The sequence below is a fragment of the Tasmannia lanceolata genome, unplaced genomic scaffold (assembly GCF_043159265.1).
Source record: "Tasmannia lanceolata isolate RefF3 unplaced genomic scaffold, GAP_Taslan_0.1 ptg000018l, whole genome shotgun sequence".
Classification (NCBI taxonomy): domain Eukaryota; kingdom Viridiplantae; phylum Streptophyta; class Magnoliopsida; order Canellales; family Winteraceae; genus Tasmannia; species Tasmannia lanceolata.
The window spans coordinates 9,169,422-9,196,283 of NW_027518695.1; the positions used below are offsets into that span (position 1 = coordinate 9,169,422).

The window sequence follows — 26,862 nt, forward strand, 5'->3', positions numbered from 1 at the left end:
GGACTTTGCTCTATCTCTTCGTGTGCTGCTGAATAATTCACCGTACCTCTTTGACTCTTTTTGATGGGATTCCGTGATTTCTTGTTTCCTGGTTTGGGTATTTTGGAGTCTGTAATGGAGCTACTAAAATCCTTCTCTGTTTGGTTAAGGCTGCAACTCGGGTCGGGCGGGTCGGGGTCGGGTTCTGGAGAACCCAACCCTACCTGAAAAATATCTTGGGTCGGGTCGGGTTTTTTTTTCAGAAAACCCACGATTCCCAAACCCGGCCCTACCCATGATAAATCTCAGGTCGGGTCGGGTTTTTTCACGTTGACGCAATTTTTTAAGGAAAACTCTTGTTTGGCAAGGCAACTCAACTCATAAAAGCAGAAATTACACTCATATTACACTTGAATCAAGCAATGATGTAATTACACTCACATTACACTTGAATCAAACAATGCTGTAATCAAACAATGTTGTAATGACAATCAAACAATGCTGAATCAAACACTTGAATCAACTCAACTCATAGAAGCAGAAATTACACTCACATACTATAACAGTGGGCGCGTGGGTTTTCACTTTTAACTTTTAACTAACGGTAGAAAAAAAAAAAAGTACATACTATATAACTTATGTAACTCGGGTCGGGCCCCTTCAAACTCGGCTCGACTCGAGATTCATGCGGGCTTTTGGATGCTCAACCCGGCTCGACCCGAAACCCATGAAACCTGAATCCAACCCAGGCTATTTTCGGGTCAGGTCGATGCGGGTCGGGTCGGGTAAAACCCGGCTCAAGTTGCAGCCCTAGCTGCTAGCCGATGATAAACTCTTACATTTTTTATTTATTTCTGGGTTTCTTGCATTTTACTAAATGAACTATTCGGTGTGATGTAATGTCATTTTCTAGGCCCTTTGCGCATAAGTTATTTTTGCTTACGGTTTTGATCTCTAGGATTGTTTAGTAACTGTAAACGAACTCTATTAAAACTGTCAAAAAAGTTCGTAGCCTTGATTTTGGGGGGGATTTGCTAGGGTCAATCGCAAAAGGTATTTCGCAGCTAGTCTGTCACATGTCAGACCAGCCACCTTGTGAATGGACACAACATCTTTTGTCTTCATTCATGAGGTGGCTAGTTTGACATGTGACAGACCAGCCGCGAAATGCATTTTGCAATTGACGCCTGCACTATCTTTTTCTTTTTTTTTTGGCTTTAGGTGGGATTTAAATGGGTGTAAGAAGGTGCGGCAATTTATGGGTATATGGGGCCAAAATACTATTAAATAACCTTATATTCATTAAGAGAACTGTCACCAAAGCTAACGAAAAGGACATGGGTGTTCCCTACAGTGGAAATGACCGTGGATTTGGTCATTTTCCCGATATTATTTGTTTTTCATGGGGATTCGATCTATATTCATTGCCTTTTTTCCAACGTGGTACCAATAATTGATCCCCGTTGTTTTTAACAAAACGGATTCCCGTTTTGCTAGCAGTGCTCAATGCACAATTGCTCTTTTAAATATGGTCTATACATATTTGTGGAAAATAACATCTGCCAGAACTTCACTGAATATTCCTGGATACGGTTATTATACAACAGAGCAACGTCCATGATAAGGATTTATGTAAACCTTACTGAGAAGTATAATTTGGTCAAAGCGTTTCACAATACTCTTGGAAAAAAGAAGCCCCTTTCAATTTCCATTGATAACACGATCTTGCCCACTAATCTGCCTTTAGAGAGCCCTAGATACCCTTGAAGCCTTAAAAGAACACAATAGGCATACTTGAAATTATAGAAATACCTTCGAAAAAACCCTAAACATAAAAACATTAATAATTATCAAAAGGGGAATGATCTATTCACCTTTTCTTCTACTTGGGACTGCCACTCTAGAGGGCGCAGTCCCAAGAGAATCCCTTTGACTAATAGACCGATCAATCCTGCTAGTGACCGACCGGTTAAGGTGGTTAAGGTGTAGGGCCGATAGGTAACTCACCCAACTGATGAGTCGCCTGTAAAACTCAATTACAAACTTAGCCCAAACACTATGATTGGAATCTCATGGACTGATCCGTCATGCAATTGACCGATAGGTCGCATTTAGAATTGGATAATGGAAAACTAAACTAAGGTCTTGTTCATTTCAGATTGATTTTGGGCCAATAATCGGTTGGCGCCCTCACCATCTGTTGCTCCAAAAGCTTTTAGAGTTGGTGTTACTTAATCATTTATACTTCACTCCCCCTCCATGTGGCCACTCTTTTGTACACGTAGATTTTTAATGTCAATGAGTTATTGGGTTTTGATCCCATGGACGGGCCATGAGGTGAGGCAAGAGCTCTGACAACATGTGAAAACAACCAATTACTCCAAAAGCTTAAGCTCTTAGAGATGGTGCAAGTCATTTACACCTCAACCGTATGCATATCCTATATTGGGCATGAAATCAAGAAATAAAACATTAAAATACTCACCTCTCGCAGTGCGGTATCCACGATTTTTCGTTCTGAAGTGTTAAAGTATAAAAGATTAAATAGCACCTTCTCAAGCAGCTTAAGCTTTTGGAGTAACGAGTTGATTTACATGGTATCAGAGCAAATGCCTCGTTTCAAGCCTCCTTGACAGCAAAATCCACATGCAATGGCCAAAAGCCAAAAGTGAGGCCACATGTGCCACTTGTAGGCCAACCCAAAGAAAGAGGGGCCACACATGAGGGGGAGTGTTAAAGTATACAAGATTAAATAACACTTTCTCCAGCAGCTTAAGCTTTTGGAGTAACGGGTTGTTTCACATGAAGGACATCAAAGTGTTTGATCTCATGCTCTGAATTACCCTTGATAAATGAAACTTTTCTTAAAGTGACTTGGAGAAAGGGAAAAAAAAGAGTATGTCCTTGAATGCAGGTAGCCCCCCCTTTGTAGGCATAGAATCCTTTGAGAGATAGGTTTGATCCTGAAAGATCAAGAAAAATCCGATTATATGTCAGATTCAAGTTTTTTTTTACTATTTTACTTTTGTTAGTAAAAATCTATCTTAATTTATACTAAGACTTTTGATAACTTACTTTAGGAAACAAAATACTGTAGGAATAGAAAATTGTATTTCCCGATTCTTTCAAGTTTTCAAAACATGCCGTTGTATAAAAAAGGCTGAGACTAATCTCACTATACCACATGTTTTCAATCTCAGCCGTTCATAAGAAAGTGAAAGGCTGACATCTAGGCGACGTGCTTAGTTGCGTAGTTGCCACGGAGGCTATGCATTTAAATGGGAAAGGAAAAGATAATTTATATAAGTAGTGGCAAAATACTATTGAATAACCTTATATTAATTAAAGGAAACTGTCTCCAAAACTAAATAAAAAGATTTGGGTGTCTCAACCCGTCCTCTTTAAATGTGGCATTTACATGTGCATATAAAATAACATCTGCCAGTATATGGGTATGTCAACTGTTCTCTTTTAATATGGCATATGCATGTGCATAGAAAATAACATCTGCCACAAACTCATTTACCATTCGGTATGGTTATTACATATATAATATATCAACATCCATGAAAATGACTTTTCTAAACCTTACCAGGAACACGAATTGGCCAAAAACTTTTACAATAACTCTAGAAAAAAGAAGTCCCTTTCAAATTTAATTTGGCATGGCAACAATCTTGGCCCAATAGCTTGGTAGTAGTCAATAAAGCAACCATCAAGGTCATTTATTCTATTTAAAGCTAATAAAGAACAATTTATATTGAGCAACTAGGCTTACAAGTCTCCTGTGGATCGGATTTTGGGATTGATGAGCCTAGATATATTGTCCATGAGAAACTAAAGATCTACGAAAGCATGTTAACAATCTGAGTCTACTTGTGATTTTTAATCCAAATGCCAGCAAGTTTAAGCAAGAGCAGGGCCGGGTGTTGCCGACACTTTGCTCCCATATAACTATGCCTAGATGGACAATGATCAATACTTAAGATAACGAGATCTTTCGAAATATTTCATACATCAATCTACTGTGGGAAGTTAAAGCTCGATTCCATGACAATAGCAGAAGAAAGGAAAGTGCAACAAGAAAAGAAAGGTCGTCGGATAGTGCTTTTTCCAAGCCCATTACAAGGCCACATCACCCCCATGCTTCAGTTAGCCACCCTCCTCCTCTCCAAAGGATTCTCCATCACCATTGTTCATACCAGGTTCAACTCTCCTAACCCATCCAATTACCCGGAGTTCAACTTTGAACCCATCTCCGATGGCTTACCAAACCAGAAGGCCTCGGACGTGGAATTCATGGCTCTTTTCTCCGGCCTTAATGTCAGTTTCGAAGCCCCTTTTCGGGATATGTTGGATCTAATGCTGCTCAAGAATACAGAAGAGCCGATTGTGTGTATCGTCGAAGATGGTCTCATGCAGTTTGTACAAAGAGTTGCAGATCATTTGAAGCTCCCTAGAATGATCTTAGAGACTAACAGTGTGGCTTCATTGGTTGCCTACACTTCCATTCCACTTCTCCGACAGAAGGGCTACATTCCTAGCCAAGGTATGTGTTGTGAAACAACCAATAACTCCAAAAGCTTAAGCTGCTAGAGTAATAGTTTTAAAACTCCCCCGCATCCGCGTCAACTCCTTGGCCGCATTTCGCCGCATCTGCGCTCCACGTTTTACCTTACAGAGTCAATAAAAGCTCCTTTGACTCTCCCGAATTGTAACTGAATCAACCGAATACTGGTTAGAGTGGTGTTGTTTAATCATGTATACATTAACACTCCTCCTCACCTGTGGCCCCTCTTTTTTGGGTTGGCTATATAAATAGACTTTTAATATCCAGTTATTGGGTTTTGAACCCAGTACCATGATGCAATATCTGTGATATCATATGAAACAACCAATTGCTCCAAAAGCTTAAGCTGTTAGAGTTGGGGTTATTCGATCATTATTACTTCAACATGGACCCTAAATGGTAAATTAACAAAATTTCTAATGAGAATAACACCAAAACAGTTCTATATTTGACACGTGTTGAAGTATAAATGATTAAATAACTCCAATTCTAACGCTTAAGCTTTTGGAGCAATCGGTTGTTTCGCATAGAATTAGAGTTATTGCGTCATGTCATGTCGTGGGTTCAAAAACCCAAGTTACTCCTTGATATTAAAAATTCAACCCAAGAAAAGGGGGCCACATATAAGGGGGGTGTTGAAATATAAATGATTAAACAACACAACTCTGACAGCTTAAGCTTCTAGAGTAATTGGTTGTTTTCCAGTCCATCAATTCAAGCATTGAATATTTTCCTCTGGCAAATCACAGAGTGCTGTCCAAATCAATAATCCAACTAGTCAATCTAGCATATTAAAATGCATAGGATAGATTAGATTGTCTCTCTTAGGTCATTAATATTTCTCTCTCTTCTCTGCTCATAAATTAATTTCTTTAACTTGTTTTACAGATCCTATGTCGAAGACCCCAATAACGGAGCTCCCACCACTAAGAATAAAGGACATACCAGTCATCAAGGGAGACAACCAAGAAAGCTTGTATGAATTGGTAGTCCAAGTGACGAAACAAAGAAACACCTCTTCGGGATTCATCTGGAATTCCTTTGATTACCTCGAACGAACTGAATTGTCAAAAATCCAACAATGTTGTCAGCTTCCAAATTTTCTAATAGGCCCTCTCAATAAATACTCGCTGGAATCTTCCACTAGCTTGATTGCCCAAGACCATAGTTGCATGATCTGGCTAGAGAAACAAGCACCCAAGTCAGTCATCTACGTGAGCTTTGGGAGTTTAGCTTCCATGAAGAATACAGAACTAATGGAGATAGCTTGGGGATTAGCCAACAGCATGCACCCTTTCTTGTGGGTCATTCGACCAGGCTCGGTCCATGGGTCCGGATGGGTTGAACTGCCAAATGGATTTGAAGAGAAGACATGGGAGAGGGGTTTGGTTGTCAAGTGGGCTCCCCAACAAGAAGTGCTGGCCCACCCTTCCGTGGGAGGGTTTTGGACTCATAATGGTTGGAATTCTACATTAGAGAGTTTATGTGAAGGGGTCCCTATGCTTTGTTCGCCTTTGTTTGGGGATCAAAAGGTGAATGCTAGGTTCGTGAGCCACGTTTGGAGGGTTGGGGTGCAACTTGAGAATGGTTTTGACAGGGGTGAGATAGAGGGAGGTATAAAAATTCTAATGGATGAGAAGGAAGGTGAAGAAATGAGAGAGAGGATCAAGATTGTGAAGGAAAATGCAGAGATTTGTCTAAGGAAAGGGGGTTCTTCCCATGAATCCATGAATAGATTGGAGGATCATATCATGTCGTTGTAATTTCTATTTGTTGTTCTAGAAATCCTTGGATTGTAATTTCTATTTGCTGTCCTAGAAATCCTTGTAACAATTTGACAAGTTTTCCTCAACTTGAATATCCCCAAAATAATCAACATTTACAGATGTAGAATGAGTTCTCTTTCATTACATTCTCATTCAACTGCTGATGCCTTTGCTTAAAAGCTCGTTGATCATTTCAGTTTCGCGTTGGAGACCCTCTGTCATGGAAATCTAATTGCTTAAGGGCATGTGTGGCAGCCATGGAATATTCATGGGCACATTGTAAAATTGTTGTTGAGAAGGAGGGATGGGAAGAGACTTGATGCTGCACAAGTGGAAAGATCATGGCAGGAGCATGAGAAATCCATGAAAATTAGTGAAAAATAATAAACTACAATCAATTGGGTTTTCCCTGTTTCTCAAGCGTTTTTCATGCTCCCGTCACTCACATCCTCTCCACCGATCTCTCACGAATGGACTTACTAATATTCAATGGAATATTTTTCCATTGTTGCAAACATGCCGTAAAAGTCAAGAAACTGACATGGAAGGAGCACCCTCACTAAGGGGCTAAGATCAGCTCTCAATATCTATACAAATGGGTGGAATAGATAGCATGCTCTGAAATTCATAATTTATTGAGCTCCACTTGCACCCATTGGAGGATTAGGGAGGTGATAATCCGACTCATTTTTAATTACTTCAAGTGGGATTGATTCAACAGGCCTGATAGCCACGTGCATAGATATAGAAGAATTCAAGGGTTAGCAATTAGGGGTGGCAATGGTTCGGTTTCAGTTCAGTTTGACCCCCAAACCGAACCGAACCAAAATTTGAATAAGTTTTGGTTTTACCAAACTGAAACCGACTTTTCGGTTCGGTTCCACCAATTTTGGTTTGATCCCCAAACTGATCATTGAAAATATTCGGTTTGATCCCCAAACTGAAATTTGAATCGGTTTGGTTTGACCAAACCTAAAACGAATTTTCGGTTCGGTTTCGGCTCGGTCCGGTTTGGTTCGGCCAATTTTGCCACCCCTATTAGCAAGAGAGGAATGTGAGCACTTCATCTTGGAGCTTTCAAAAGAAAAAGAGTTTTCAAAATGGTTTTTAAAAATAAAACTTATTTTTCGAAAATATGTATTTTTGAAAATTTTGTAGGATCACCTTGTCGGAAAATTAATAGTTTAATCCCGAGATCTTTAAGTGAGAAGAGTGAAGAGGGGTTAATAAGTATCTCTCAAAGCTCCTTGTTATGTGCCTAATTAGGCCGTAACATAAATAAATGAAAAGAAAATAGAAATGAGGGGGGTGGGGGGGGGTGGGGGAGGTTGATTCCTAACGGCTCGATTCAAGAGGAGCCACGACTCTCCTAAACAAAGTCTCCTTTGGTATAAATTTTTCTCCTTTCCATTTCATTGAATTGCAAACTTAAGTACAAACATAAACGTAGTTTTACATCACCACCCCACTAACCCACTTACATTACACATAGGCAATAAAATCTCAAGATGTGGATTTGGATGTGGATTTTAGAAATCTCAAGATCTTTCCATGTTTTAGAAATCTCAAGATGTGGATTTCTTACTTAACATCCAAGATTCAAAAGAGAAGTGAACCCGTTGGTGTCGGTCTCCTTCTTCTCTCGTAACCCATCTACAATTTTGAAGAAATCCAAGATTATAATCCAAACTCTTTATGGTATTCTATAAAAGTTTACCAACTCACGCAGAAAAGAGACATTGCAATTACCTTCAAACAGAAAATCGCCTTCTTCAATTAGTCTAGGAATAGAGAGCTAAGCCAAGAACCAACCAGCACTATCAGTGCGGTAAGCAACGACGGGGATTCCCAGCTCATTTGCTACATCAATGGTAAAAGTCAAAGTCTCATCGGCTATGATAAACGTAACGACGTCAGATTCCCGGCGGCCGGAAATTGCATGTCCCGGAAGAGCTGCTTTGTGTTAGCGTGAAGCGAGTCCCATACGTCCATTAACCGTTCGTGTGAGCGGGGCTGATCGTCTGGGAGTCCGTCTGGCTGAAGCCGGGCCAGCGGCTTAAACCGGAATGGACGTTGTTGAAGCTTAGGAGACGGTCGTGGTTGTGTTGGGTATTTAGGAATGTGACGCGCAAGCCTTCTAAGCAAAGGAGTTGTGCTAACTTCATCATGGAGTTTATGTGGCCTTGTCCTGGGTAGGGGAATAGCAGTACATGAGAGACTTGGTTTTCGAGGCTTGGTGCTTCCATTGTTGTTTGCTGCACTTTGGTTCCTCCTCTTGCATGTCAGGAGATCGATAACTTTCACAGCCTATATTGAATGTTGATCGAGGCCCATTTGTCTTTGGGAAACTGTGGGAACCAGAGATTTTATTGGGGATCGTGGATGAGGTTTTTCACTCATTAGCTTTTATTTTTGGTTGTGGAACAAAAACAAGAGGGGAAATGATATCTGCCCGAAGGTATTTCCATTTAAATACTATAAGACAGACAAGTGGAGCCCTTGTTTATCTTAAACACCTCGGTCCAGATATCATTTCCCAAAAAGATTGGTGCTATTGGTGCTCAGCCTTCTTTATCAGAAGATCCTGATGTTCCATGTGCCATCTTGAGTGTCGTGCCATTTTCATTATCTCACACGTCTAGTAAGTGGAGAGAGATAGAAGGGTGGAGTACTATTTTAGTCGGTTTTTCCCTTTCCACGAATGACAACTCACGTTTACAATACTTTGAAATTTAATATTCAAGGAACTCTTCCTCATGCACATTATTAAAAAAACATCGGAGAATTATTATATGAGGAAGTGTAGTGCATAGCTAATAATAACACCGGCGTGTGTGTTATCTTTGTATTGGCTGTAGTGGGTTGTGACTTGTAAGATCCACCGATTAAGGGAAACAACCGCAATTAATAGGAAAAAAAAAGTTTGAAGGATGAGAATAGAAAGAGCAATGTATTTAGGACAACGACCACAATTATGGAAACTCCTAATTATCTACCTTACACAAATTGAAACCACATGGGGTCTACTTGTAACTTTTTAAACATTAGGGGTTAAGTTGAATGTGTCAGAAACCACAGGGGGTCTAAGTTGAGCCGTGGACGTATAAAACGACGTTTAACACAAGTAAACGCCATAGATAATTAGATACGTATTTTTATTGAAGATATCGTTTAAAACGTCTTCACTTTTTCCCACTTTTACCCTCCGATCTCTCTCCGTAATAACAACTTTCCCCCGAGGGGTATACCGTAATTTGCTATTTTTTCACTTCGTCTCAAACCCTAATCTCTGTATCTCTCTGTGTGTTTTTGGGTGTGAAAAAACTTCAATTTCCATGATTTATATGTTCTCTGTGATCAGGGGCGGAACTACGTATAGCGTTGGGGGGGGCACGGTGTGGACCCCGATCCGAGATAGGCGGCGTGAGGGAACGGGTCCCTAGCACCATCCGGATCATCCACGTGTGAAGGAGAGCTCTACCAAGGAACTCTCGAAACGGATGCCACCCTCATAGCATAGCACGAGTGACGATATAAAAAGAAAGAGATATGTCTCGATCCGGAGCCAAGGCTCGAAACCAAGACATACCTGAAATAAACTCAGAGTCGCCATCCATGGATATGCCATGGAACCCTAAAATCAAATCCTCTGTGCAATGGATAACCAGAAATATATATGGGTTCGTGCCTGGTTACGAATGGGGAAGGTCTGAGAGCACTCCCAATTCGTCCGAGTGCAAGCACTTGGTCTCTTATGCCATTTATTATTAACTCCAAAGAAGTTTGGGTAAAAATCATATGAAATGGGAACAATCCTCAGGAATCGTCTACTTAAGCATGCATTTCCTGAGGATAAAATAATAAGCACACATAAAATAAAATGAAAGATGTGTCACCTAAGCATAGCTAGGTTATGAGTGACATGCCTAATAGGTGACTAAGTTCTGATGTGCAAACACATGCAAGCTATAGCTAAAAGATATAGGATCAGTACTAGAAAGTAAGAAAAACACATGAAAACATATAATAACAATACAACAAATCCTAAGACTCTAAATTATTAGCCCGAGTCTTCGGATGGTCTGGTATTCATCCAAAGAAGCCTACGTATCCCCGCCTCCACGGGAATCAAGGCAACGTAGTTCTTCGCGCCTATTCTAAGGTAGGATGCCTAAGACACCTAGACCTTTATTCTAGACTCGATCTAAAAGACCGGACTAGTTATTAAAGTTTCTTGTACGATTATTTAACTTCCAGTGAATTGTGGATTTTAAGACACCCTATATGCCCTAACTAAATGCAGATTAGCCCTAGACTAATGCAGGTGGTTCCTACAACCTATGTGTAACTAGGCTGTATTTCCTAAGGAAAATCAAAGGTGGACTAACGTGCCCTACTCTAGTTATCAGTCGGCGATGTGGATCGCCAGCTGACCGGACGGATGCGCTCCTATAACTCTAGGACAGACCCCTAACTCTAAAACAAGCACACAACAAACAAACAATCAAGCAACCTAACAAAAGAAAATCCTAACTCTAAAACTCTCCATCTAGGAGAAACTCCTAACTCTAGAAGAAGATCTTTTGAAAACAAGATTAGAAAGGTTGCTTATTCAAAGAAAAAGATTTTAAAATGTTATTTACAAAAAGTTTGGCTGGACTTAGGATGTAAATCCCAAGCTGCACTACGTACCTCGTGGAAGAGGATCAAGCCAACGTAGTTCGAAACGAACTCTCTACCTAACAAACACTTACAGCAAATCAACTATTTTTTATGTTTTAAGTTTCTAATGTTTTTGAGATTTTTAATGATTTCAATGTTTATGGATTTTAAAATTTCTGATGTTTTCACCCTTTTGGCCAAAGACCGGAGGGAATATACAAAATAACACCCTAGGGACAAACCCTAGGGTGAATAATGGAAACTATGCTATAATAATACCGTTATAAGAGCAAATGAGTCAAAGACTCTCTAATAACAGCACAAAGGAAGCAACCAAGTCAAAGACTCTCTAATAAAAGCAACTAGAGGATAAATGAGTCAAAGACTCTCTAATAAGAGCAACTGGAGGATAAATGAGTCAAAGACTCTCTAATAAGAGCAACTGATAACACTGAAAATGAGATAACGGAGTCAAAGACTCTCTAATGATACTGCAAAAGGAAAGGCGAGTCAAAGATTCTCTAATAAATCCAACTGAAAGAACAAATGAGTCAAAGACTCTCTAAGAAAACTGCGAAAAAGATAAATAAGTCAAAGACTCTCTAATAACATCACCAAAGGAATAAATGAGCCAAAGATTCTCTGAAAGAAAAGGAAACACGATTCAAAGACTCTCTAAGAGAGAAGAAAACACGAGTCAAAGACTCCACTGACAACAACTAAAGGATATACGAGTCAAAGACTCTCTAAGAGATGAAAACACGAGTCAAAGACTCCACTGACAACAACTAAAGGATATACGAGTCAAAGACTCTCTAAGAGATGGAAACACGAGTCAAAGACTCCAAAAACACCGACTAAAGGATAAATGAGTCAAAGACTCTCTAAGAGATGGAACACGAGTCAAAGACTCCAAAAACACCGACTAAAGGATGAACGAATCAAAGACTCTCTAAAAGAGAAAGAAACACGAGTCAAAGACTCCACTAATGCTAATTAAAGGATAAATGAGTCAAAGACTCTCTAATAACACTACACAAAGGATGAATGAGTCAAAGACTCTCTAATCAAGGGCTAACTCCTATGCGAATGAACTATCGAATAAGGAGAAGCTCACAAGTAAAAAGGAATAAGAATTTGTGCACATTTGGCAGAGGTAAAACACCCAGCCGGGCCGGACAGCTACCTAGCCCTAGGGTGCAACAAATGTGCAACCCAATACCCATAAGGGTAGGGGTATGAAGCCAAGCCGAGTAGGGTGTTCTCCCAAAACCAAACGACGCACAAAGAGGAGGTTTAGCAAGAGAATGAGACCGGGCGGGTCTCCCAAACACACACAAAGATGGGCTCCAAGTAACCTTATCATTGCCCTTGCAAGGGGTAAGCAAGGCTAAGACAACTAATTGACCAAATTGGTCTCTAATTAACAGAGGAACAAATTGAGGTGCAACCTCAGAGAGGATTCTACAAATGAGGCTTGCCTCCAAAGGAGGATTGCCTAACGAGACAGAGTATGTCTCCTAGTATAGGTTCTATTATCTAAAGAAGTCTAGAAGACTGCGCTAATCCACCAAGAGAGTAGAAAAGAATTACTAGGCAATCTCAAACTCAAATTCAAATTCAAATAGCATGATAAACAACATTAATTAGCCCAGACCAGCCGCTAGGTAGCCTAATGAAGTAAAAACAATATCAAACACTTCAAAACCAACCACAAACCCCAATACGGGGACTCCAATGAAATCAGATGATGCCAAAGTAATCACCTGATTTCCTACACATATAATATTTCTACAAACCGCCTTGAAATCAGACGATATTCGTGTCAAGGACATCGAATAGTGCAAATCGTCTGATTTCCTTCTTCAATCAAACAATTTATTTAAAATAAAAATTAATTAGCCCAGACCAGCCGCTGGGTAGCCTAATGAAGTAAAAACAATATCAAACACTTCAAAACCAACCACAAACCCCAATAGGGGGACTCCAATGAAATCAGATGATGCCAAAGTAATCATCTGATTCCCTACACATATAATATTTCTACAAACCGCCTTGAAATCAGACGATATTCGTGTCAAGGACATCGAATAGTGCAAATCATCTGATTTCCTTCTTCAATTAAACAATTTATTTAAAATAAAAAGGAATGAGTATGAGAAGCTTTGAGATAATCTCACCTGAACACCATTTATTACCGTCTTCAAACCCTAACTCAAAGCTTAGTACAAGAGAAGAATATTAAAAATTTTAACAGATTATACAAATGCATCAAATGATATTTCTGATTTTTATAAATTTTGATGCATAACAGGGGGCATATCTGAAAGGTTGGGTAGGCCTACTAAACAAAAGAGGGGAGCGCTACTTAGATTGAACGAGTCCCCTAAAGATGGGCTTGGGCTATCGCCTTCATCGCCCCGACCCAAAACGAAGATTCCCAAAAAAATCGATAGAAATGCCAAACACTTACGAAAAACTTAAGCTCTAATGGAACATCAAGATGACAAGGGTTTGCTCAAGAAATCCCAAATAAACCCGAATATCGATACCAAAACCCACAGGGGTAAAGATAAAAAGAAAAAGGAGGGGCTCCGAGTAGCCTCATCATAGCCCTCCGAAATGGAGGCCCAAAACACATTCAGTTAGGAATACAGGTGAATGTCTCAAGGAAATGACATCCTCGCAATGATCAGGTATTAGAACCAATCCAAAAGGGATCAGATAACAAAGCCAGTCATGCCGGAAACATCATCTACTTAACACATGCTATTTTCAAATCAAAATATAGAAACCAAGGGTTAACTCAACCAAAGCCAGGTTCAGGAAATATATGAAAATGTCAAACTCCAGGAATCTACAATTGCTCCAGAAATAATTGAAAACAAATCCTTCCAGTAATACCCACAACATAGGGTAAAGAAATAAACATCAAGTGATACACACAAACAAACCCTCGACATGGGGTCTCCTGTGAAATCAGATAGTACTCATACCCATGACATGGAGTAGAGTAACAACCTGATTTCCTACATCAGTTAAACATACATCCCTCCACCATCCGCTCATCACAGAAAATAAGATTGCCATCTTGCATTCAAAAGTCAAATTAAATCTAAAGCCAGAAGCAATGCCACCACAGCAGAAAACAAGATAAGCAGCCATGAATCAATGTATTATAATTTCAAAGAATAAAACTTCAGAACCACAAAACAATTCAGCTGAACCCTCGACAGGGGTCTCCTGTGAAATCAAATGGTACTCATACCCAAGATATGGAGTAGAGTAACCATCTGATTCCCTACATCAAATAAGCATCCATAACTCAACCGCCCATTTTCAATAGATTTTCAAACAAAAATTACAAATATGATGAGCTGAAACAGAGCATTACCTGCTGAAATTGTTACCGGAATTGTTGACGGAAATGCCCGCTGAAAAATGATCAGAATTCACTAAGTCATCGAAATTGCAGAGTCGGTTCAGATCGAATCTTGTGACAGTGATGGAGGTTCGGATATGGTACAGGGATACCCGGATTTCCGTGAATGTTGCCGAAAAGGGGGGTCGAGAATCTCATATTTGAAGATGGTGGCTGAGGGTTTGTGAAAATGGGTCTGTAGAAGGTTGAAATCAAAGGGGCTGATGATGGGGAATTCAAAATGGGTTTATTGGCTGCCGCGGAAGAGAAGGTGGCTGATGAAGAAGCAGGTGATGCCGGTGGCTGTGATGAAGAAGAAAAAGATGATGGTCGGTGGGGGCAGGCTGGAGATGAGGACGATGATGAAGATGGAGGTGAGAATAGTTAGAGAAGGAAAAGAAAATGGGTTAGCAGGGGAATGGCCGAAAAAATGGGGTTTGATGGTGGGTTTGGAAATGGTGAAAATGAAATGGGTTGGATTGAGCGCAGAAACAGGGGATAGGTTGTGGTGGCTGAAAATGGAGGAGAAACCAAGTGGGTTAGATGAAATTAGAAAGGGGTTTAGTGGTACGGGCAGAGGTGGTTAATTTTTTTCTCACCGGATCTCGGCAAAATCCACCGGGAAAAAAATGGAGGTCGGGGCAGAGATGAAAATGGGTTTCGGCAGGTTTGGGTCGGATTTTGGAGGTTGATCGGGGTTTGACCGGAGCACGAGGTTGGTGGTGGTAGAGTTGCAGCTCCTCAACCTCTTCCTCTCTGTTTCTCTCTTTGTTTCTAATAAAATGGGTTTCGAAATGGGTTTGAGGTGGGAGGTGGAAGGCGGTTTTGAAGGTCTAGATGGAGGTGGAAGGAGGGTGAGAGGGGTAAGATAGAGGAGGCGGCCGGAGATGGGGATGGTGGACGGAGGTGGGGAAGAAGAAGAAGAAGAGGAAGAAGAAGAAGAAGAAGGAAAATGAAGAAGAAGAAGGAAAATGAAGAAGTGGAATGGGAAAATGGAGGTGATGGCCGGTCGGTGGGAGATGGGGGGGGGGGTTTGGCCGGAGGTGATGCCGAGGAAGAAGGTGGCTACGGCTCCTTTCTCCTCCCCTTTTTTTTTTTTGCAATTTTTCTCCTCGCTCTTTCTAAACCCTAACTCGATGGGTTTTAAAGGGAAAATGGTAAATTCGCCTCCCCCACTATTTCATGGACAGCCCCCTCTGCAGATAGCTCACCCCCCCTTATACATTCGAACCACGCCTCTTTCCTGGCTCGCCTCATCTGCCATTTCTCGGCAGATTTTGCTGAAACTTTACGGGGACTTGAGGGGGATCCTAACCTAGCTTAGGGTGAAATTAGGGACCCTGAAACACTCATCTGATGGAATTTTTATTCAAAATGATAGCTTGGGGTACGGTCAAAATGGGGTGTCTACACACGGCCCCCCCAAAGATTTGCAAAATCATTAAAATAACTTAAATCCCAAGGGGTGAAAATATCAATTCCCCATCTCCCTATGTTACAAAAACTCCCGTAGAAAGCTTCCTTTTTGGATGGACGAAACCCTACCTGCAAAACCCTAACTCCATTACTTTCTACCGATATAACCTTGTGAGTTGTGAAGCCCTAACAAGATAAAGAGATGGACGCTAGATTGCTAGAAACCCTAGACCTTGTGAAAAAAGCCTACATTCAACACTCTCCCCTACTTTCGAAACTCTAAATCCTTCAATCTTCTCTTTTCTCCATTTTCTCTGTATTTTTCGAGTATTAGGGTTTCGAGTTTGTTCCAAGCAGAGAGGAAATCAATTTTATTTTCTTCTTCATCATCTGTTGGAGACTTGGAGTGATCTAACCTCGTCTCTGCAAATTCGTTTGCTCAAGCTAATTTTCAGCAGGTATCAGCAGTTTGTAATTAGAGATTTCAGTTTTTTTTTGGCTTTTTTTCCTGTTTCTTGAATTTCTTTCAGATTTTTCCAGTTGCCGCTCGTCATTTTACATTTTATTCGTAGATTTGTCTTTTTTTTTTTTTTGGTAGTCATTATTCAACCAGAATAGCTTGAATGTAGGGTTTTTCTTCATCATCTTGTAGATTTTTTTTTCAGGAGGTATCATGGCTTGAAGCCTTGAATGTAGGCATAATCCTATTTGAAGGAATCAAAGTTTTTTTTATTTGTTTTTCCCTTCTCTTCAACATAGCCATACTACTTTCTCTTAATGATGGTCTTTCTCTGTGCTTTCATGTTTTCTGGTTTGTGCAATATCATTATGTTTCACATGTTAATTAGACCAGTTGTGTGTTGCATATTTGGCATGTTCTTGATAGCTGTAAGAGGAAAAATATAAAATGGGGAATCTAATTTCTCTCTAGAGTAAGAAAAATTGCTAGAAGAAAGCTATTGTTAATGCTTGTTTTATCCATCTTGAATGAAAGCTGTTAAAAGTAATTTTTTTTAATGAACCACGCCATTTTATATAGATAATAGAACACTTTTTTTCTTTCTCTGCACTGACCATTGGTCCTTGATAAATCATAAAAGCAGAGATCCTACTAGCTGTTATTTATGATTTTGGTAGAATGGCATGGACCTATTTTAGGAAAAAATAAACGGCAATCCTTTTATGTTTTGTGGACGTTGCAAGCCGTCTCTCGATCGCTTGGTAGGTGGCCAAAAGTTACTGCTTGATTTGACTGCATATTAAGCTTGGTGTGAGAGAAACTATCAATAAGCATGTTCAAATTTCTTTTTAGAATAGAAATTTCTTGATGAAAAGGTACAAAATGCAGGTGTATTTCGGGTATGGCAGTAGTGAATTGAAGAGTTTGTATTTTTTCATGGCAAAAAAAATAAAAATGAAATTGGTTGTTTGTGATGCTGTTGTCTCTGATTAAACAACTTGGAAACTAAACACAAATGTTAAGAGAAAAAACAACTCTTTTTTTAAAAAAACTTAAAAAACAATGACACTCTTGAAATGAAAGAATATGAGAGTTGTCAAAAACTTGATCAATCTTTACTGAAAGTGTGTATGGAAACCCTTATATCATGTCCATTGGCTCGAAAGAGCATTATGACCTCTACTACTAGTCCTACAAAGAAGGTTTTTGATGGTCGGAATAAATTTATTGGAAGTTGAATGTAGTTGAAGCTCTAGAGGATCTAGAGACACTGGAAAGAGATAGAGATTGGAAAAGAAGTTTTTTTTTTTAAAAGAAGAAAGATAACACTGACTATATAAAAGATGATTACAAGAGCACTTCAAAGGGTAGAGACTGTCCCATATACAAGGTAGCTCTAGAAGGTCCCAATTTGGCAGATTGGAAAAGAAGTGAATGGACTAAGATTCAAAAACACAGGTAGAAAGCAAACACACAAGTACCAAAGTAGAGAGCAACCAAGTTTACAAATTCAGCTTATATGGTGAAAACTCCCATTAGTCTTTTTCTCTCTTTGTTTTTCGATTGATTTTTAGACTGTACTATACAATTGTTCTTTTACAATAAAGCTATAATTTCTGCTACATTTTTTCTTAAAATTACAGTTGAATGGAATGAGAACAAACTGACTTTGATCAATTTAGTGTTAGTTTGTCAACAGCACTACTGCCTTCCTGTATGCTTCTCCATGAGAGGGCTGTGGTGATTGAGGGATAATGGAGATGTTCTACCAAATTTGATGGGTCACCATGACACCATTGCGCAGCATTAAACAGTGAACTTCGATTAAGAAAAACCCTAAGCAACAAATAAGAAAAATGCCCTTAGGCCTAAGCCATAGAGAATCCAGTATAATTCAATCAATGGCATAGAGAATTCCCTCTCTAGAGAATTCAAGGGTTGTTACGTTGAGTTATGAGTTATAAAAGGAGTCCTCTAGATGCCTAGATCGTTTAGAAGTTTTATATTTGCACTACCATGATTTAATAATTGTGCAAAGTCAGCTCATCATTTACATTGATTCCACTATCTATATTTCTATCTCTACTTCTCACAATCTTGACTCTTGAGGTGTGCCTCCTCTATGTTATCATTACTTCGTTATATATTTATGCATGCCCAGATGTGAGATGTCCTATTATCAATCTTCTTATTTATAAGATTAGTGGTATATAAAATCCTTGAAAAATATTATACTGATTGATAGATAAAATTTTCAGGTTGTTTATTAATCCAGATTCACTCCTCAAAATTATAAGTTGAATCATGGGCAAACCAAAAACTATCGATGCATTCTTCAAAAAAAAGAATGTTAATGATTCAGAAATCAGCACACCTTTTCCATTAAATTCTGACATGTCAAATGTTGAGCAACGTCCTTCTAAGTTACCAAGAACCCATCTTGAAGAGGTTGATACCAATTCCTTAGAACGTGATCCAGGATTGCATCATCAAATGTGGGAATATCCTGTTAATCAAAGAGATGAAATTCGTCGTGCATATCTTATTGCTGGAACATAACAATATCAACTTTCAGAGTATCCTCTTTTTGGAGCAGAGAATCATCTTCGCCAATTTCAATCTTCTTGGTTCAAAAAATTTTGTTGCTTAGAATACTCCCCTACAAAGGATGCTGCATTTTGTCTTCCATGCTATCTTATTTTTAACGAACCAACAGGACGCCCGGGATTAGACGCATTTACAAGTGAAGGGTTTCGAAATGGAAAAAAGTGAATGATGGATTGAATTGTGCATTTTTAGGTCATGTTGGAAAAGACCATAATTCACCACATAAAATTGCTGAGAAGGCTTGTCATGATTTATTGAATCAATCGCAGCATATTGAAAAGCTGATAGAAAAACAAACATCACAAGAGATTGAGAATAACCGGTTGCAACTCAAGACTTCCATAGACACCGTTCGTTGGTTAACATTTCAAGCATGTGCTTTTAGATGTCATGATGAGAGCTTAAGTTCAAAAAATCGAGGTAATTTTATTGAAATGATAAAGATTTTGGCAGATTATAATGAAAAAGTTTTCAGGGTTGTCTTAGAAAATGCTCCAAAGAATGTCAAATACACATCGCCTAAAATTCAAAAGAAAATATTGCATATTTTCTCAAGTAAAGTGCGTAGTGCAATTCGTGAAGAAATTGGGGATGAAAATTTTTGCATTATTGTTGATGAAGCTAGAGATGAATCTATGAGAGAGCAAATGGCTCTTATTTTGAGATTTGTTGATAAGGATGATTTTATTAGAGAACGATTTTTTGATCTAGTGCATGTTATAGATACTACTGCATTGACTCTTAAAAAGGAGATATGTGATGTTCTCTCTCGTCACAGTCTCAACATTCAAAACATTCGAGGTCAAGGATATGATGGTACTAGTAATATGCGTGGTGAGTGGAATGGTTTAAAAGCCTTATTTCTTAAAGATTGCCCGTATGCATATTATGTGCATTGCCTAGCTCACCAATTACAATTAGCATTGGTTGGAGCATCTAGAGAAGTAATGACTATTCATCATTTTTTCTCAAAGTTGTCTTCCATTGTTAATATTATCGGTGCCTCCTACAAACATCATGATGAATTGCAGTCTAACCAAGCGGATGATATTGCATATTTGATTTCTATCGATGAGATTGAGTCTGGTAGAGGGGCTAATCAAATCGGCACTTTGCAACGAGCTGGGGATACTTGGTGGGGCTCCCATTATAGATCTATTTGCAGCTTACTAAAGATGTTTTCTGCTACTTGCACAGTGCATATAAATATCATTAATGGAGGAGGAGCCACTTCTTCTCAATGTGGTGATGCAGATACCGCTTATGATGTGATGACATCTTTTGAATTTATTTTTATATTACATTTGATGAAAGAATTCATGGGAATTACTGATGTTCTCCGCTATGCTTTGCAAAATCGTTCGCAAGACATTTTGAATGCTCTGCACTTAGTCTCAACTACAAAATTACTCATTCAAAAGTTGAGGGAAGACGGCTAGAATAGTTTACTCGAGAATGCGAAATCATTTTGCGAAAGATGTGGGATTGAGATTCCTGATATGAGTGCCCCTTACACAGCAGGTCGTGGTCGGTCACGTGAATCACAAGATTCCATTACGATAGAGCACCATTATCGGGTTGACATATTTAATGCTGCAATAGACTCTCAATTGCAAGAGCTAACTAGCAGATTCAATGAGCAAGCAACAGAGGTCCTTATTCTTAGTTCTGCTCTTGATCCTAAGGAGGCTTATAAATCTTTTAAAATTGAAGATATTTGTAATCTTGTGGAGAAATTTTATCATCAAGATTTCTCAGATCACGAAAAAATTCATTTGAGATTTCAACTGCAGCATTATGAGCTTGATATACTTCAACATCCAGATTTTCAAAATTTTCCACAATTTCTGAACTTTGCCAGAGATTAAGTACAACGGGAAAGTCAGCGATCTATTATCTGATTGATAGATTGATACGTCTTATGTTGACTCTTCCGGTTTCAACTGCAACTACAGAACGTGCATTTTCAGCTATAAAGCTTGTTAAAACAAGACTTCGTAACAAGATGGAAGATGAATTTCTTACAGATTGCTTGGTGGTCTACATCGAAAAAGAAATCGCTGAGAGTTTCAGTACAGATATGATCGTAGATGAATTTTATGATATGAAAAGTCGACGGGCACAACTTAAATAGAAAGATTTAGGTTTACTTTTTTTGTTTTCTTTTGTCGGCTTCAATCAAAGTTGGCTAACACGTTCGCATATTCATGGAGTTATAGCATACTCTTCGTGTATTGAAAGTCCTATCATAGTTTTAATTCATTAGTTTAAATTTATGGTTTAACTTTTTTATTCTATGAAAGTGTGTGTGTGTGTATCAGTGTATCATGCATTTTTTTTACAACTAGTCCAGCCCCCTCATGTGTAAATTCCTGGTTCCGCCCCTGTCTGTGATGTCTTTGGTTTCTTGTAGCTTTTTATTTCTGTTGTTACTGCGTTAATGAAGGATTCCGTTTAATTTATTCAAAGTTGTTTATAGTAATTAGGCTTAGGTGATTTGAGGGATTTGTAGAATTTATTCAATAATGTTGTTCTTATTCTTATTTATGTGGTTTCTTGAGATCATTTGCATTTATCTCGATTTTAAGTAAGATGGGTGTGTTTGATTTTGTTAAATTGTTATTTTTTGTGTGTTTATGGTTTTTTATTTTCGGTTCTTTTTAGTTTGTGTATTTTTAGTTCTTAGATTTGGATGGATGGAAGGTTGGAATTTTCTTTTGCTTTTTGTGTTATCTTTTCTGTTTGTTCCATTTGATTTTTCACAAGTTCTCTTTTTTGTATTTTTTTTGCAAGTTTTATGAATCCCTATCACAATTGGGCTCAAAATATTAAATTTACCAAAATTAGAAAAAATATTGCAATAAAAACTCTTTTTTTTTAATGGTTGCAATTAAAACTGGGCGCTGATATCCCCCCCCCCTCCCCCCCTCTTGACGGCTTCCTAAGGTTAAACGTTAGGATCTAACGTAAATGTCACTTTCCCACCATTTGACCGGTCGGTCGCGCTCTCTCTCTCTCTCTCTCTCTCTCTCTCTCTCCACACACACACAACAGGAACAGTTGGTTGGCCCAACAGAAACCGTTGGTGGAATGGTGGGCCCATCTTTGAACAACATAGGCCCCACCCATACCACACCATAGGATAATCCAAACCGTCTATTTGATGGGCCATAAACGTAAAAGGTTGCATCCCAAAATATCATTTCCATAGGCTAATCCTAGCCCTCCGATCTAAATAGAAACTACATCTTATGCAACCTCTATAGATTCTAGGGTTGATCATCCTATGGAAATGATTTTTGGGGCACAACCTATTTACATTGTGGCCCATCAAATGAATGGTTTGGATCATTCTATGGAGTTGGTCGCAAAGTAACATTAAGGCCCGTCCACAACATAGGACGATCCAAGCCGTCCATGGTTAGGATAATCCTATGGAGTTGGTCGTACGATAACATTAAGGCCCAATCGTAGGCCCCACTGATATTTTTTCAAATTGAAGCGTACCGTCCAGAACATAGGATGATCAAAGCCGTCCATGGTTTGGATCATCCTATGGTGTGGTTCGTACAGTAACATTAAGGCCCAATGTAGGCCCCACCCATATTTTTGAAAATGAAGTGTACCGTCCAGGCCATAGGATGGCCCGAGCCGTCCATTTGATGGGCCATAACTTAAATGGGTTGTGCCCCCAAAAGGGTTGGCCCATCAAATGAATGGTTTGGATCATCCTGTGGTCGTACAGTAACATTAAGGCCCGTCCACAACATAGGATGATCTAAGCCGTCTATGGTTTGGATAATCATATGGAGTTGGTCGTACACTAACATTAAGGCCCAATCGTAGGCCCCACAGATATTTTTCAATTTGAAGCGTACTGTCAACAACATAGAATGATGAAAGTTATAAAATTGAATAATATAGAAATTTGCTAGAAAAAGTAAATTAGACAGAAAATTTAATTTTTTTTTTTTTCAAATAATCGGCTTTTTTCATGCTCTTTGAGGATCCAAACCTATCTCTCAAAAGATCCTATGCCTACAAAACAAGTCCTCTCTATTCATCAAGGACATGTAATGTTTTTTTTACTCCAAGTATTTTTAAGAAAAGTGTGATTTACCAAGGCAATCCAGAGCCAAAGATCAAACTCTTCAAACTTCCTTGGAAACTCAACTCAACTCAACTCAACTCAACTCTTTTTTAAGAAGTCGTTATCCGTCCAACGCGCAGGATAAAGATATCATGTGCTGTGCTGTCCTGGCCAGCAACGTTTAGTCAGCGCCAAGATCGAGGTTTCGAAGAAACTTCGGGCGGGAAAGATGAGGAGATCGAAATACGAATGTGGGGCCCACATTTTGTTGACTACGGATGCGATAAACGACTGAGATTGTAGATTGAATGACGGAATTGATACTGACACTAATAAAGTTAGGCGTGTCAGTATCAAAGAAAAGAAAGTGATAGGGTATATCATTTTAAGAAAAGAAAAAAAACGGAAGATTATTCGTTTTTTTTTTCTTTTTTTTTTATGGCTGTCATCACGATAAATGAAAGTGGAGTGGAGAAACTAAAACAGACACCCTAAAAATAGATAGTTAACGGGATATTAATCTCTTGATTAGGGAGGTGTTAATGATGTTTGTGGTTTTAATAGAATATAAAGTCATGAGAAGGGGACCAGAAGTAGACAAAAAAACGTTCAAAGGCCGCGGAAGGTTTCTTTGGCTTTTGGGAGAGGGGAAAAACGAAGAGGAGGCAAGCAGCGATCCAATCAGAGTTACAGATCTGGTTTTTTTGTGCTGCTTTTCTCCTCCTTTTTTTATTGTTAGAAGATTTTTTATGCCCTCTCTCTCTCTCTCTCTCTCTCTCTCTCTGCGAGAAGATCGGGCGGTTTCTAGTGTTTCTTGGATTCGAATTTCAGGTAATAGATCTGGATCTCATGGACGATTTTTTTATTTTTTTTTGGTTTATCTGTTTATGTTTCGATGGATGATTTTGGCCGCGAAACGGATAAAATCGCCCCCTTTCACGGTTTCAGAATGGTTCATTGCTTGAGGATAAATTCACCCCTTTTAACGTTTTGCTTTGCCTTTAAAACTTAACGAATAACGTTAAAGGAGGGATTTTATCTGCAGAGGGGGGGGAATTGCTGATGTACTTGGGCACCAGCTCTAGTGTATTTATGACTGGAAAGTGCTGATGTACTTCACGGACGGTCCTGATTGCCACATACATCGGAGCTGGGACAGATGTCCATGTAAAGAATCGGGGCAAACTTATAATTTCCCAAGGATTATACTAATAATCAATAGAAATTACTCAGGCAAGGCTTGAAAAGCTCATGGATTTGAAATTGTTGGGAAAGTTGACTTATTTCCCACCTACCGTAGTTGTTTGGTGGGAAGGCAAAGGTAAAAATAGAGATTTTTATTTTTAGCTTTTGGGGAAAACTAAACTATAAAAAGAAAAGTGTTGTTCTCTTGGGTTGCGGCGAAGCAAGACATCTTTGGTGTGTCCGCTGCCAAATGAGAGAGAAGAAAAAAAGAGAGAAAGGGAGAAGAGGTTTTTCATATTGGAGTTTTCTCTTGGGTTCTTTTTCGGGTTTATCTCTCGCGTTATCTCTTGTGTACGGTCTTGGGTTTGAGAAGCAAGGAAAGGGTTGCGGGTTTGTGGGTTTGTGATTAATCCATTGTAATCCTTGTATATTGTTTTTCTCACAGTGGAAGATCGTGTTTCTCGCACGTGGAGTAGGCTTGGCCGAACCACGTAAAATATCGGTGTTCATCTTGTGGCTTGTTTGTTTATTTTACTTTTCCGCTTAATTTGTGCACGATCGGATCAGATTGCCTGGTGGATTTTCTCAACAAGTGGTATCAGAGCTCAGGTATAGCGATCGTCAAAGCCGGGTGGAGTGATCATGGGTGTTGTGATTGGATTGCGATTAGAGCGATTTTTGGGAGTAGAAAGATTGTTCAGGAAAGATTCGTGCGAGGTGGAGCGCTACACCGTGAAGTGTGAAGTAATCTGAGATGATGGTAAAATCAAGTTCTACTCAGTTCAACATCGACAGATTTGACGGAAATGGCAGTTTCACCCTATGGCAGATGAGGGTGAAGGACATTCATGTTCAACAGGGCTTGGCTAAGGCGTTAAAGGGAAATGATGGCAAGCGTAAGAGCATGATGGTACCTGCGTTGGGGATGATGGATCGAGATCCCTTTCCAAGGTTGACTAGGTGAGTCAACGGGTTGGCAACTACACATGTGCATTGGTCGTGTTGATCGAATCGGGAAGAGTCAGAACCAAGGTTGCCAGAGTGGGAATTGAAAGCGGGAATCGAAACGGGGATCGAAGGCTCCCAGGGAAGAATCATGCTCGAGGTTGCCAGAGCGAGAATCGAAAGTGGGAATCGAAGGCTTCCAGGGAAGAACCATGCTTCCTTGGTCAGAACCAAGGTGATTCGAGGGTGTATAGCTGGTACTTCAAAAGACCAATTGTGGTTTGCGGCCATAACGAACCGGTGGCAACATCAACGGAAAATCTTCAGATGGCTGGGAAATAAGCCAAGGTAAAGATTGTTGGAAAAGTTGCCTTATTTTCCACCCACAGTGGTTCCTTAGGTGGGAAGACAAAGGCAAAAATAAATATTTCTATTTTTAGCTTTTGGGGAAAACTAAACTATAAAAAGAGAAGTGTTGTTCTCTTGGGTTGCGACGAAGCAAGACGTCTTTGGTGTGTCGAGAGAGAAAGGGAGAAGAGGTTTTTCATCTCGGGGTTTTATCTTGGGTTCTTTTTCGGGTTTATCTCTCACGTTATCTCTTGTGTACGGTCTTGGGTTTGAGAAGCAAGGTGATATGTACCTCTTTACAGTGTATGTGTTGTAATTGCAAAGAAGTTATTAGGTAGTTACTTATATAAGGTTGTGGGTGTTAGTTTCATTATGGGTCGTGTTAGTGGGTAGTGGGTTATGGAAGTGGGCAAATGGGTTAGTAATGTTGCACACCTGTGTAGGAGAGTCAATGAATTGTTGCACACCTTTAATTCAATGAAATGAAGAGGAAAAGAATTCTACAGCAAATGAAACTTAGTAGGAGAGTCATGGTTCCTCTCAATTGAGCCATTAGGAGGTCCGGTTGCCTCGAATCAACCTCTTTCCCCCTCATTTCTCTCTTTTATTTTTGTTTGTTTCCGTTACGGCCGATTAGGCACGTAACAAATCGAGAGGAACCATGACCCTCCTACTAAGTTTCCTATGCTGTAGAATTCTTTTCCTCTTCATTTCATTGAATTAAAGAACTTAAATACAAGCACACAGGTGTGCCAGATCACTAACCCATTTGCCCACTTCCATAACCCACTACCCACAAACTTTACCCACTAGCATGGCACATAATGAAACTAACACCCACAACCTCACATAAGTAACTACCTAATAACTTATCTGCAACTACAACACATACACTGTAAAGAGGTACATATCAGAAGGAAAGGGTTGCGGGTTTGCGATTAATCCATTGTAATCCTTGTATATTGTTTTTCTCATAGTCGAAGATCGTGTTTCTTGCCTGTGGAGTAGGCTTGACTGAACCACGTAAAATATCGGTGTTCATCTTGTGGCTTGTTTGTTTATTTTACTTTTCTGTTTAATTTGTGCACGATCAGATCAGATTGCCCGGCGGATTTTCTCAACAGAAATAATTAAACAAAGTAAAAAGCCCACGAATTGCAAGTTATCTTTCGTTAAATGCAGTCTCTAATAATGACACTCGTGTTTAGTCTTTGTATTCTCTGTAGACTGTAGTGGTTGCAAGATCCACCTAGCATGGATAGGACAAGGACCACAATTTGTCCCCAAAGGGGATAGATGGTTCGAATTTGAAAGAAAACAGACGGGACAGATATAGAAGAATTGAAGGATGAGAAGGAGAGGAACGTGAGCACTTCGTCTTGGAGTTTTCATAGTGGATTTTAAACATAACAC

General features: G+C 39.4%; 1 protein-coding gene and 1 pseudogene across 1 annotated transcript; both read left to right on the plus strand.

The window, feature by feature from the left end:
- The first annotated feature begins 4,029 nt into the window (after positions 1-4,029).
- On the plus strand, positions 4,030-6,312 carry LOC143851862 (UDP-glycosyltransferase 76C2-like). The gene is made up of 2 exons (XM_077361362.1): positions 4,030-4,528; positions 5,438-6,312. Exons 1-2 carry the CDS (start codon positions 4,030-4,032, stop codon positions 6,310-6,312), a joined length of 1,374 nt encoding a protein of 457 aa, XP_077217477.1.
- Positions 6,313-14,639: 8,327 nt separating this feature from the next.
- On the plus strand, positions 14,640-21,015 carry LOC143850031 (uncharacterized; annotated as a pseudogene).
- The last annotated feature ends 5,847 nt before the right edge of the window (positions 21,016-26,862 follow it).

Bases quoted from the DNA above. Each gene is read 5' to 3' on its own strand.
- LOC143851862 (XM_077361362.1), top strand. From the start codon at position 4,030: ATGACAATAGCAGAAGAAAGGAAAGTGCAACAAGAAAAGAAAGGTCGT. The intron at 4,529-5,437 runs GTATGTGTTGTG...CTTGTTTTACAG, and splicing joins GGGCTACATTCCTAGCCAAG to ATCCTATGTCGAAGACCCCA.